General features: G+C 40.1%; 1 protein-coding gene across 5 annotated transcripts in view; it reads left to right on the plus strand.

Annotated features, from left to right (window-relative positions):
- skor2 (SKI family transcriptional corepressor 2) overlaps positions 1–14,470 on the plus strand; it is a 49,064-nt gene that overhangs the window by 25,097 nt on the left and 9,497 nt on the right. For 2 of the 5 annotated variants that reach the window (XM_085926991.1, XM_085926990.1), the window contains one exon: positions 10,432–10,510. The exons of 2 other annotated variants lie outside the window; for them this stretch is intronic. In XM_085926991.1, coding sequence (XP_085783117.1) covers positions 10,433–10,510 — 78 coding nt within the window. In that variant the 5' untranslated portion in view covers position 10,432. Of the gene's footprint in view, positions 1–8,957; positions 9,021–10,431; positions 10,511–14,470 lie in introns of all 5 variants that reach the window. One more of the 5 variants, XM_085926989.1, reaches the window with a different exon arrangement.

Below are 14,470 nucleotides of genomic sequence, written 5' to 3' on the forward strand. Positions count from 1 at the left end.
ATAATCGCATATATATATATATATATATTTATCGAATGTATATATTTAACATTTTTGTTACTTTTTCATATATTTTTTTACATGTGTACACTATGAAAGCCAAACTTTGAATGCTTGTATGAGTGGCCCACACCAAAGTGCTACACACCTAAGGGTGCGTTGTGTAAATAAGCGTGAGTGCACCCCTGTAGGTCGGTCACAACAGCCATCCATCTGTCCCCGCCTTGGGTCATCATCCCGACTCATACAGAACCACACACAGGTTATACCATTCTCACAACCTCCACACCATCTTCCTTTATTTTTTTTTTCTCATCCTCGGAAGCGCACACATTCACTCTTCCAGCCCGCAGCCATCATTTAGTGGTTTGTGTTCAGCGAGTGTTTTGGATGTGTAACACTAGACATGACAAGAGAAGACCCGGGATGACGGAACACTGTCCAGAGGTCAGAGTGTGCGTGTGTAATGTGTGTGTCCTAATATTTTCAAGCACCTGCGGAGGGCTGCTCACCTCTTAATGTTCTTGTCTGCTGTAATGACAAATGCAAGGTACATATCGGAGCTTTATGCGACTTCATTGGTGATGATATTGTGTGTTTAAAGCCGAGAGACAAAAGTCGGGTTACAAGCCTCGGTTCCGGTTGACAGCTAGTTTTATCTTTTGACAAACAGCAACTGAGTAGCTATAAATCCAATCAGGCAAATTGAAAATGTATCATAAAATACAAAGTATAGAAATTTCAAAATAAAAGCTGGGAACTTTGCTTAGTAAAACCAACACTTCAGGTACGGAGTTGAAACACTCACTCAAATGCGTTGAGCATAAAATAAAAGTTTCAAAAGCAAAACTTTAAATTAGCTCTTTGAAGCATTGCAAAACTAAAATGCAAACTTGCAACTAAAAACTAAAAACACTTTTCAATTTGTTCTTTCGCTGGGCCAGAATTGAGTTGAGTGACTCCTCGCATTGTGCCTCACATTCAAACGTTAAATTAAAATAGAACATTTAAAGCTTCTGATACACTTTGATTGAACTCTACGGGTGATCAACTTTGGAGTTTGCATTACACTTTTTTCCCCCTCTTCTGTTTCGGCCAACTTGCAAACACGTACTCAAATGCAAGAGTGCACGTCTCCGCCGCTTTGAAAATATCTACTCGCAACCACACCTTTTATGGTTTGAAATATTGATAAGTTGCCCTGCAACATTAATATCGTAAATGGTTTACAAGAACACTTAAATAAAATCTCGCCCACACTGGCTATTCCTTTCCCCTCCCCTCCCGACTTCCCCACAGCTGTTATTTTGTTTTTCATTTTAGTAATGGATTCATCTGTTGGAGGAGCGTGTTTGAGGAAGAACGAGATTAAAGGGAGTGGGGCGCACAAATAAGTATCGTCTTAACGTTTGCAAGCATGCACATGTTTGATTTTTATTTTTCCATACATATTTATTTATTTTTCTCCAGAATTTTTTGTGTGCAGAGAATTCAGATATCCTGCAAAAATGAAACAAAATATCTTAAATTAGCGAGTACTAAGGGTGTTCCCAAAAATTGGATATAATAATAATAATAATGAATTTTTGAGACATTAAAGAAAAATAAATTGGCTTCATGTTTAAAAAAAAATAATAATAATTATAATAATTAATAATAATAATTTCAACCTGCACTAAGTAATTAATTTCAAGCTTTAAAAAAAAAAAAAGAATTTGATGAGTTGATGAAATAAAATCAACATATGTGAGTGTATGAATAGACAATATTTATGTTTACACTCAAAATCCCAGAATATTTTAGCGTGTCTTTCTCGCGATTGACAAGATTTATCCCCGCTGAGTTCCCAAGAGCCTGATCGAGAGTTTTAAAGGGATTAGAACGGGATTAGGCCCCAATAGAGAGGGATTAGCCCCCCACACTCTTGTTGCTGCTCACATAGCAGGTATAACACACACACACGATACACTCAACATAGAACTCCAGTGTCATATTCTATCAAGACAAGGCACTTGGCATATACAAACATTCGCATACAAAAATAAAAGACCTCTTGACCCCGCAGTTACTCAAGTGCAGCATCCGTCACCAAGAAGAATAATTGGTGTGTGCGCTCGTGTGTTCGTGCAAACTCGTGTGTAGTTTTTGCGGAGGAATCCAAATGGAGAAGAGTGATAGAACGGCATACAGTGAGGTTCATCAAAGTCAGCCCGAGCGACGGCCCTCATTTTTCATTGGCTGAGGGGTCCCCCCCCCGCGCACCTGCGATAGCCCACCTGAGAGAGAAAAATGAGCAAAGAAAGATGGTGACAGAGAAATCGAGTAAGAAACAAACTCCGGTAAGAGTCGCCTGAAGAAAGACAGTGTGGGGGGGGGGGGGGAGTAGGGGGGGCACCGCTCGCTGGGACAGTTTGAACGACAGCGTTCTCCCTTTTACATTTCACACCCGGACGCTCGCCGCACTGCCTGGGGAGGGGGGGGGGGGGGCGCGAGGGGGCTGCAGTGTGTCTTGTTTTGCTCAAGGGAGAAAGACAGAGAGATACATTCCGACGATGTTATTATTATACGTTTGCCTTATTTGGGATCACAAGGGGACTAAAAATGACACACAAGAACTTGACATGCGTTCATTGTTAAACTTTATCGAGCAAATTTTAAATGTATACCTCCGAGCTCCAACGGTTCCTAAATCCCGGCCGACTTCCGATTTATTTGCTTATAGACTATAGAAATTTGAATAATCTATCCTAGGGTCAAACTGTTGCTAACATAAAATCTCTTTTAACTATAAAGGCCAAAATAAAAGTAAAGCAATACCTTTTTGGACTTGGATTACAATAAGCAAGTCAATGTAATGATCTGGCCTTTTAATAGTCTTTATTGTTTTACGCTTAAAAAAGTTTTATTGCTCTGAGCTGCCAGCCAGGACAGTCGGGACTTCATCTCTCATACAGGTTCACATATTATATTATATCATTATGTTATATGTTATGTTATATGTTATGTTATATGTTATATGTTATGTTATATGTTATGTTACATGTTATGTTATATGTTATGTTATATGTTACGTTATATGTTACGTTATATGTTACGTTATGTTATATGTTATGTTATATGTTATGTTATATGTTATGTTATATGTTATGTTATATGTTATGTTATATGTTATGTTATATGTTATGTTTTATGTTATGTTTTATGTTATGTTTTATGTTATGTTTTATGTTATGTTTTATGTTATGTTATATGTTATGTTTTATGTTATATGTTATGTTATCTTTCATATTGCATACAGTAGTCATTTCCCAAGTGTGTTCTTGGTTGGTCAGGTGTCACCTTCACTAGGTTGTGGACATCATAAGGGCGTGATGTCCATCATGTCTGTCATCACTCGTTTGATTGTACGCACACGTCTTGCCGTTGCTCCCGGCCATAGAAAACCACCATCCCGCCGCTACGCTACACACTACACCGAAGCCATCGCTCAGCCACTGTCACACACACACTTACAGACACACTTGCAGGTAAAGACACGTATAAATAGACACAATGTGATCATGTGACAAAAACATAGTCAGCCACACACGGACGCTCAAGCAGAACCACATATCACCCGCGTGCACACGTACTCATTCGGACAGACGGCTTACGCTAGAAATGAGGCTAATCCATCACTTGGAACACACAAACAAAAAACAGTAGACATTGTCACCTTCACAGCTCACCTGTTATCATCGCGACATCCAGACTTGGCTGAAACTGGAGCATTTTCAGAGCAGTTAAGACAATATTTATATATATATCAATTCATAGTTCATGGCTGTGAGTGACATAGAACCAAATTGCCCTCCAAAATAACAAAGCACACGACATTCCTTCAGAGAATCAGCGGCTCGCGTGTTTGACAAATGCAGGCCGGCGGCTCGGCAGTCGGGGTCCGAAGGCTCGGCTGGCTGAAGGCTATCGAGCAGCCGACTTTCATGGCTCTCTTGTTACTGGGCTGTAAATTCAACGGATGGCTCCTGTCTCTGCGTATTGATCTGCTCCGTCACCTTGAACCTCACTATTGACACATGGGGCGACGTTGAGTGGGGAAAAGCGGCAATTTACAGACCCTCAATTATGACATTCATAGATGATGTCACAACAAGGGCATAGTGCTTGGGGACACACACACACACACACACACACACACATATTCATGTAGTTCGCCGAGGGATTGAATCCATTTGTTTGGGCACCAAAGCGCTCGCACACTCACACCAAATAAAAGCAACCCTAAACAGCACTTAATGGCACACTGTTAGTTTGTGTGTTAGCTGACACACACTCGCATGTATGATTGTGTGTGTGTGTTTCACCTCTGACAGCCTATCTAATGCCTGCTGTCCTCTTACTCCCCAGACAGATGGCTCACTGGACCATGTCATTAGCAGAGTACAGTTAGCCCTTATAATGTCATATTCAATAGCATGTATTAATCGTACAATGGCACGGGCCAAAACGTCTGTTCACTGGATGAAACGGCCAGCTCTCGATTTTCAGGTCAAGATAAAAATGAGATTCATAAGGCGCCGCCATATGCAAACAATTTGGAATTATCTTTATGAATGCAAGCCAGCTCGTTCCTACAAAATATCCCATTGTTAAATTAACAATAACTTTTTTTTTTTTATTCTAGATAGTCCATGTACCATTACAACTATTATGAAACCTTTGATGCATTAAATGCGTTATTTATTATTCATTGGCAAACTCAAAATTAAGTTTGATAAGGCAGAGTTCAGCCCAAGTTTATTTTTCCTCTGCACAGCTCAGTCTTTGGTGAACTCTGCCCTTCACATCTTCTAGTTTTATTAATTTAACTTTTTAATTTAAAACTGTTTTTTTTTTTTTGCTGGTAGGGGATTGTACTGGATCATAATAAAAAAAAAAAAAAACATCCAGCTAATTTAGTCATTACAGCAATGATGACTCAATTATGATCAAAAAGGTCCCAAGAAATAAAAAGCTATTTTTTTCCCATATTTTAAAAGAACTGCTTTTTTGTGGGCTTCAATTAGCAAATGTATATGATCTATTTTTTTTGCAATCATGTAACGTAATACACGACATTAATCATATCACTTATGTACAAAATTCCAAAATAGAACAAAACAATTAAAATCTTTCACCGGCCCAACTTGTGGGCCCGACCTTCACATCAAGCATGTGGCAATATTGCATTACAAATGGATTTAAAATTGAAGCTAGATCACATTTCACATATCTGATTCAGTAAGTAGTGGCCAGGGGCCACGCAGCCATCGTTACTACTATATTCACAATCCATTGATGAGATCATGAAAAATTGCACGTGCATGTGTCTGGACTCACCCCGACATGTACTGACACTCATAAATACACACACACTCACACAAAGAAAAGGAGACACACTCCCCAAGGCCTGAGGGCTCTCAGTGTTGACCGTAGAGGACGTGGGTCAGAATAAAAGGGCAAATAGAAAAAGGCTCTTAACAGCCCACACAGATGGGCCTATGTTACACACACACACACACGCACACATACGCACACGCGCAGTGGGAGGTCAGGGTTCACCTGGAAGGTCTGGTCAGCGTCCATCCATCAGTTTTATTACCGAGCCATGTCAAAACATCGAGCGGACGAGCGAGAGCGAAGAGAGACCGATTGGTTAATTACAAAAGTGTCCCGAAAAAGTATTTAGAAAAAAAATTTGATTCACTGAACACAAACCAAAAAATTCATTGAATTTTGTTTCATCAAGTGGTTGCAAGAAATAAATTATATATATTGTGTAGACTATATATCCACTTCAAAAATTGTATTTGGATACAGATTATTTTATTTCGTGCAACCACTTGACAAAATCATAATAATCACTTTTTTTTTTTTTGGTGTAGAGAGTTAGACAGACCAATCTGTGTTGCAGAACTTTTTGTGAAGCCGGTGTTCGAAATATTTGTGCAAATTCGAGTTTTAGTTCTCCTCGATAAACAAATTAAGATCTTCTTAAATTGGTTCCAACTGCTCCTTCCCACAGCAAAACCGCACAAGGAGCAACAATTACACAGTTGAGCTCCCAGCATGGAAAAATTCACATCTCAACATGAAGTACCTCAAATACTCCTTAAATACTGCAATTTCCTCTCGGCCAGTCCCAAAGTAAGCTCTGTAGATTTGCTTTTTGGTTGAATTCAGTCGAGTTTTGTGTAGTTGTGTCTTGTGACACTCAGAAACAGATTTTAGTGTCATCCAACACCAAGAGTCCGATACCAAAGTACGTGAAAACGTGTGTGTGAAGTTCATTCCCCTTCTTCCCTTCTCCCCCGTGTTTCCCACGGGACTCAAACGGTCATTTTGTCCTGTCACTCCCCTTATGATTTTCTTCCCACATTGCCTGTCCAATAATGACAGTTTAATTTGCCAGCCAATTACACCAGAGCGGTATTTAAATGAGCCAATCAGCACGGCTGACAGAATGACTAGTCACTCTAGTTAGCGCTCAGACTCGGAGGTCGATTTACTCTTGGACTTCGAGTGTCTGTACGGTTAGAACGGCGGCCACTTATCACACTAATAACTTGAATTAAATTCAGTGTCCATTATAAGCCTAGGTAATGTACCAATAATATTTTGTATTTATCAATATTTTTATTATTTTATCATATTTATCTATATGTTAATATTTAATGATATTTTTAATTTTTCAAATGATTATGATTATTCTAATCCCTGACCACCCAAAGGTCATTTTCAGTCTGCATAACTACTTTCTGTAATTGTACTTTTTAATACAAAGCACCAGTTAAGTAAATATAACCTCGGCCTAATATCTTTAGATTAAATACATCTTTAACGCACTGACTTTGTCCTTTTAAGCCACACACACACACACACACACACACACACACACACACACACTCTCGCCAATACACTCTAATGCACACCCTCGGGTACTTATAATCACAGTAGCATAACCACACTTAAAAATATTAAACATGGCCAGGAGGCTTAGAAATTTGCGCTTTTAAATATGTGACTTGACGCACAAAAGCTTTTTGATACCCTGTGAAATAACTTGAGGATTATTTTTCCATGATTTTAGCCACGGTAAGACGGACAACCCTTTACACACAAATGAAATTGTTACTAGATAAAAATTGACAGCAACACTTCAAAGATGAAATGGAAAAAAAAAAAGTCGGGTGGAAAAATGCAGATTATTTCAAAAACAAACGGGTTGATAAGTAATATATTGAGGGTTAAAGCCAAAACAAAAGACAACGCACACAATATGTTCCTTAACGACGTCTGGACACGTCCAATTCAGTGACGACTGCACAAAGAAACATTCCGACCTAAAGACACACCAACAGTACACACGCACACACACACACACACACGCACACACGGGTCAACACAAGAGGGAGTGGACCCCCAATGGCGACTCTGGCAGCATCCTCCATTAACTCCATTACACACATATCGAATGCACGGATATGTGTCACCGTCTCCAGGTCAGAGACAAACGGATACCTGATGAGACGAGGTGAGACAGCACCAAAATAAAATGGAACAATAACTGCAATGTTGATGGAAGGGGGAAAGGTCACTTAAATGACTTGAAAGGTACATTTACACAACTAAGATGTGTTAAAAAGAGAAAATGTTGGATTTCTGGAAAGTTGTCAAGATTATATTCTTTTTAAAATGTATTTTGAAAATGTATTTGTTCCATTATAATGGACAGAAGGTGTTGTCTTTGGTCCATATGGACATTTTATGTCATATCTGGTGTTCCTCAGGGGTCTATACTTTGCCCCAAGCTGGTACTGCAAATTCTTTGTTTTTAAGATGATACTAAACTTTACGGTCATTTTATTCATCAGTCTGATTTGGATGCAGTTTACCACTGACCGAACATTTCCACAACGTGGGAGGATGCCAAAGTACCTGGAGAAAATAATGTAATTAGGAATGGGAGACAAGCCAGGTCCAAAAGACAATGTAATGTCTCTTGTTTGTTTGCGCTCTGTTTGCGACAAACCAAACGGGCATGGGCAGCTCGCTTAGTTAGTTAGTTAGCAAGGGAATCAGCCAGTACTTAGGCCCCAATTATCCACTAAATCTGCCTCTCTCTAAATGAGATTATTGCTACACGCACAAGCTGAAGCTCCCATTGGGTTCCATTAACTTTGATTACTCCTCATTATTTACTTACAGCTCTGCCACTGTTATTGCTTTCACTTGCGCAGATGCCCAGATAGGGAGGACCCGAGCACGGAGGCGATACAAGCGCAGAGCATTATTTATTTATTTATTTATTTTATAAATTCATAAAAGTAAGTAATAAGTGAGGAGGATGCACCTAATTGCAGAAAATGAAGACCAAACTGTAGAATTTTAAGTCTTTTTTTTGTTTTGTTTGTTTTTCCTCAACTGTTTGTATGGTGGTAATTGAAAAGAATAAGATTAGAGGAGGGAAGAGGAAAACACTCCAAAGAAGCTCGTCGGTTGTTGGAGAGCATCTCACTTGTCATTTTGGGGCCAAGCCCGATGCTCAGGGCGCACATTAGAGCCGGCGCTTTTCCCACGCGTTTGTTTTCATCTTTGTGTAAAGCCTACGTGAATATCAAGAGGCCACAGCTGTTTGCCTCCAAACTTTCTGTCGGCAAAAGAAAATTCTGGAAAGTCAGGTGTGTTATGTAGAGAAATGCAGTGAGACGATATCAAGTCAGCTCCGAGGCCTAATTTCACCGACATTGTCCCTGGCTTAATTGCAAAATTCCCTCCATGACTCCTTCCCTCCCCGTTGCGCGGCTGTGTGGCGCTCCGAGGTAAAAAAAAAAAAAAAAATCAGGATCTAATTTCATTTTGGTTTGTCTGAGGACAAGTCTTACATGTTTAATTCTATCCCAATTTCATGTAATCAGGCGGAAGACTTCCCCAGAGGGAGGGCAGAACAGGTCAGGACCAGGTCCGGGCTATTTACTAATGTAATTGGCCCACCTTGATTCCAGCCGCCTTTGTCTTTGCCTTTCTCTGCCATCTTTCTTTTTTTCTCCAAGTCACACCATCTTGTCCTATCTCCTCCCTTTTCATCCTCCTTCCCTCTGGGCCAAGTGGACGTGTTTGTTATTGTGATTTCATATTTCCTTCCATCCATCCATCCCTGCCTCTGCAGCCTCTGGACATTGACTACAAAATCCATTATCATTTGTATATTTTAATTATGCAAATGAGGATAGCTCAGCTGGCCTGTTGGAGGCTGCAGGGGAGAAAGCGGGAACTCCATCGCGGGTGATTACAATTCATCCGCTCGTCGCGCTTTAATTGTAACAAGCTAATTACCGTGTTTCCATTTAGTTTGAACAATGCCAAAAAGAAAAGGGAGTAGTGATAGCTCGGGCTAACTCGCGCGGCAAAGCTAGCTGACGGGCATTTGGAAAGGGAGGGAGGGAGAGATGAGGGAAAGCAGGAATTAAGGCCTGAAAGGTCATCAGAACACTGATGCTGCAAGATTTCTCCCACGTACAAATTCACCATGTGTATTTATTTGATAGGGTCACGTTCTGAGTCATGCAAAATTCAAGATGGCCGACTCACTTTTGAGTCACGTGACTCACTTTGCCCCTGCGCAGATTCTTTCTGCATGAAATGTATTAAATTGAAATGTAGGAATCACTATTGACTGACTTCAAATCATAATGATAAAAGATGAAACAGCTGCACAAAAGAGAAGCATATATAGTGTTTACCTACTTTAGCTTAGCCTCAACATAGCTTTTCATGTACTTTATTGTAGTCAAGCAGGTTTGGATCCAGATGGTTAAATAGCCGAAAAAAAAATCTACCAATCACATTTAACTTGATACAACGATTTGCTTTCAAAAAGAGACATTTTGTCAGCTGAGTGCGGATCAAGTTGAGCCTGTCCCAAATCCTTCCACAATCCTCCCCCTGTCTTGACTCGCAATGAAAACAAGTTGAAAGGGCTCAGTGCGTTTCCTAAACGACATGAATAACAAAACTGCTGAGCAGTGAAAGTGAGGGCAAAAAAAAAACAATTACCATGACATACAATCCATGCTCAAACATACAAAAACTAAAGGCAGTCGTGAAGCAACGCCGGTGTTTATGCTCGAGGTGTTCTGCTTCATCTTCTCTCAATTCAGAGTTCTTTTGCCACTGAAATGAGTCCGGGGCTTCTGGGGATCAAGACCAGGGCCTCAGCTGAGCAAGATCTCATTATCTCTCTTTTACATACACTCACGCACACACACCCCGCCATGATGTCACACTTTGGGGATCCTTATATGTATGTCAGATTGAACACTTTCTTGAAAATGATTTGTTTTACAGTCTCCAAAAAGTAGAGCTTAATTTTGCCCTCATTCGTATCTTCAGGATGCAACTCGGGGTGCACCTTTTGCCATCTTCCCCGTGCCCACCTACTTTGCCATGTCATCGGGGAGAAACTAGAAAGGTATTTGAAATTGTCTTCCTTAATCATTTCCCTGATCCCGCAGGACACGTGATGACATGATAGGGGACGGGTGGGGGATGGAGGAGGTTGGGTGGGTGGGCGTGTGGGTGCCTGGAGAGAGGAAATGCTGAAATCCACTTCACTGAAGGCTTCTCCAAGGATTTTGGAAGGAACGCCCGGTGACACAGATGGAAGCAATGAAGGGCGATAAATCAAACCTGAAGTTCATACGGGGGGGGGGGGGGGGGGAAAGGGCATGATAATGACATTCTTTGCTTTTCTTTCTGTGAGATCTTTATTGGATCATAGACCTATTTTTGTAGAGCTCCACCTTCACCTGACTCTTCAACTGTTTGCATGGAAAGTTAACATCTGTTGTATCACTGGATTATGATCCATGATGTATACAGATGTCAAACTATAGGTTAAACCCAGACATTAAATACCAGGAAGTCTTAGTGGAGAGATTAGCCTCGGTAAATATGTGAAGATCTTTAAATCACTCCGTGGAGCTGCTAAGTGGTGCTCAGTTGACGATGGATGGATGGTCAGATGGATGGATGGATGGTTGGATGCATGGATGGTCAGACAGCATCCCAAATCCAACTTAACCAGCAGTTTGGGATCAAAGAGAGGACGCGAGAGCTCTAAAATATAACATTCATTAAAAGATCAGACACGCTCAGGATCATCGTTAAACTTGCCCTGATAAAAATAACTTTTGAAATCGCACATGACCTCAGATGCACTCTTGCCTGTATGTACTGCTTTTATTCCACGTGATCCAAACACCACCATGCGAATTAGATGATAGAAGAGCCAGTGGAACACTTAAAAGAATCCCAAATAGGCCCATCTGTCCATTTGACACTCGGTGATTCTTACTTAGCAGGCCCGGCGCCTGGTGGCAGTAATCCTGCAGGGATTTTATAAAATAGACACAAACATATTTATGATCCCAGATATGATTTTTGTAAATCTATGTTTTAGTGAAAGCTGTTAAAGGAAGTATTTTTGGAAGAGTTACATTTTGGACAACTGGACATACATATAAACCTGCTGGGTTATTATGATTCTTTTTTTTATTATTATTATTTTAAGTAAGTGGCCACCTGAACTTGAATCCACACTGGTCAGGACCAAACACTGAATTAATCCAGAAGGGAAAAAAAAAAAGGTTTGTTGAACCCACTCAATATTATTCCGTCAAGTGGTAGCATGATAAAAAAAAAAAAGAAGGAATCCGAATATATTTTTTCAAAAATAATCCAGATAATGTATGTAATCAAATTCCTTGAACTTCACTGCATACTAATGATCATGCAGATGTGAAATCTGTTTCCCCCCCCGCCCTCTGTTGTCCAAACATACCATCTGGCATTTAAAACTAAGATAATATCGGTGTTAAAAGGATAATAATCCAGATCAAACAAAAGTGAAGAAAAACATCTTGTTTGTGTTTGGACTTAATGTGACACCCTTGTTTTGATGTCACTATTTCAAAAACAACATGGGCTCACATTAGCTTCGTCAGATCAGTGTCAATCCCAAGCATGCCTCTTTCAGCCCGGGCCTTTTAATCCTTCACTTCCACCGCTACCTAAGGGGTGTTGAGGAGTGAATGGATCAGTGAGAGATCAGCGAGAATCATCATCATCATCATCATAACAATGATCGCCATGATGAGATGTGTTTTGATGAGCGCTCTTGATATGAGCCTGTGGCACCTCGACAATAATATACACATGTGTACCGCATAGGAAGAAAAAAAAAAATTCTAAAGTGTATATGGTGAGAGATTTGTGTGAGCGAGCCACACACCCTCCCTCACAAACGCATCTAATATAAATTCTTATTTAAATCCAAAACACCAGAGCGGTGATTTGGTTGAACAATAATTATTTTTCAGAACCAATAATTATTAGCGTTTAATTCTGTTGTTCACTGTTTTGCCTGATGGCCATTTCTTTTGCTTTTATTTATTTCTTTTTTTTTCAATCCGGAGCCCTAAAGCAAACTGAATGAAGCATTCGACTTGAATATCAAATAATTAGAAATCAAATAATTGAAAAAGGAAAACGCGGCTTGATCGTCATTGAAATGTATGAAGTTGTGCTTCCTGGAACTGTGTCTTGTCGTGTGAGGTCATATTTCTTTTGGTTTTAATATTTGGACTTTTAATTGATTGATTTATTATAAAGAAGAATCTAAAGATACCCTAATAATTTTCTTTTCTTCCCCGATATTATCTATATTTTCTTATCACTTTATCTGGAATGTGTTTGTCACTTTTACAAGGCAAAACAAACAATAAATGAAGATTAACTGCTCATAGTCTATAATCTGGGTGAGTCGAGTGCGGCTATACAGTATGTTTGATGGGATTACACACGGGATTACACAATTAAAGCGTGTCTGCTTGCGGGGTTTGTCACACTGTTGTGACACTGTGAAGAGAAATAAGTAAAAATGAAAATATTATATGAACAGATCACACTTGTTCTTTCTTGAGTCGATTTTTGCTCTCCATGGCGTTCTCTCTCATTTATACTTCCCGGCTTTTGATTTCGGGCATTTTTAAGCACATCTAAATGCTCTGACAGAACTTCTCCAATGCCAGTCATCTGAGCTCATATTCTAACTAACAGCAATTACATCCACACAGTGATTGGAATCATCTTTGTGTTGGTCAATACCGACTCTCTCGCTCAATTTCATTCTGGCGGACGTCTTCCCGCTTTCAGCTTTTATTCGTCCCTCCCATCACTCGCCATGCCGCCTGGTGATTAAGCAGTAAATTAACCTCCAGGCCTCATTAATAATAAACGGATAGAGAAAGCTTTTGGTTGTTCCGTTTCCTGTCTGCCACGCTAATAGACCCCCTTAACGTTCACATTAACATAGCTCTTGTTTACTCGGGTAGATGGACGGACAGGGACGAAACATGGGCGAGATGGGTAAACCCATCGTATATAAGTCGAGGTGTATCATTTCACAAAGCACCTCAAATCGGAGGCGGGACCAGCTTCTCAAAACTGACGGGGGTCAACCTCGGAGTTACCTTTGCGGCAATAAGCATGCTATCGAAGCGGGTCGCGCTTCTTTCCAAATGTTCTCATATCGTTGAAGATATTACAGATATGAATACCAAGTTATTAAGGATGAAATTCCCGTCAGAAAACAAAGCTCGGGCGCTCTTAATAAGAAAATACAGTAAAAGCCTTATGGGACCACATTTGCGGTATTTCATTCCAACATCTTTTTCAGGTCTAAGTGCCAATCTCGAGAGTTGCCTTGATTTTATGCCCCACATAAAATGGCGCCGTTTGCTCCACAATGGCCTATTTAAGTTACATTACCTTCAAATATTCCCCAGTAAAGAAAATTAAGCTGTGCTACTGTGAGATCATCCAGTTAGTTATCTTCTCCCCGTAGTAAGGATGTCACTTTGACACCCTGTGGAGAACACAATCATTCTCTTGGACAAAAAAAAAAGTAATAGTCTTATACAGTGTGCCCTCAAATAGTCCACTTCTACAAAAACCATCAACACATTTAGAGGTGTTTTGCATGGAATAATATTCACAAAAATTGATGAAAAAAAATGTAAAAAATGACAAAAAAAAGTAATCCATTAGAGTCCTAGTTTTCATTTCTGGAGACACTGGATTTGGATGCTTGGGTCAAGGTGACACCTCCTCCCCCACCCATCCTCTGACCTTGTAGCCTCTCTGCTTACCTTTTCAAATGCTCTGTAGCGCCCAGCAGTCTGTCTGCGCTGAAGCTAATTGGCTTCAAGATGCAGTGTTCACTGTTCAACGTCTCATCACTCATTCCACTTAGAATAACTTGTGCAGGTCTGCCTGTGTCCAGGGGTCATTAAAAGCAGAGGAAGCCTTTAATTAGGAACTCTGGATTATTGAGTGAGTAACCATCACCTGCCATAGCTGAATGCTCTAT

Source organism: Syngnathus leptorhynchus, chromosome 12 (genome assembly GCF_054491065.1).
Source record: "Syngnathus leptorhynchus isolate UIUO chromosome 12, UIUO_Slep, whole genome shotgun sequence".
NCBI lineage: Eukaryota > Metazoa > Chordata > Actinopteri > Syngnathiformes > Syngnathidae > Syngnathus > Syngnathus leptorhynchus.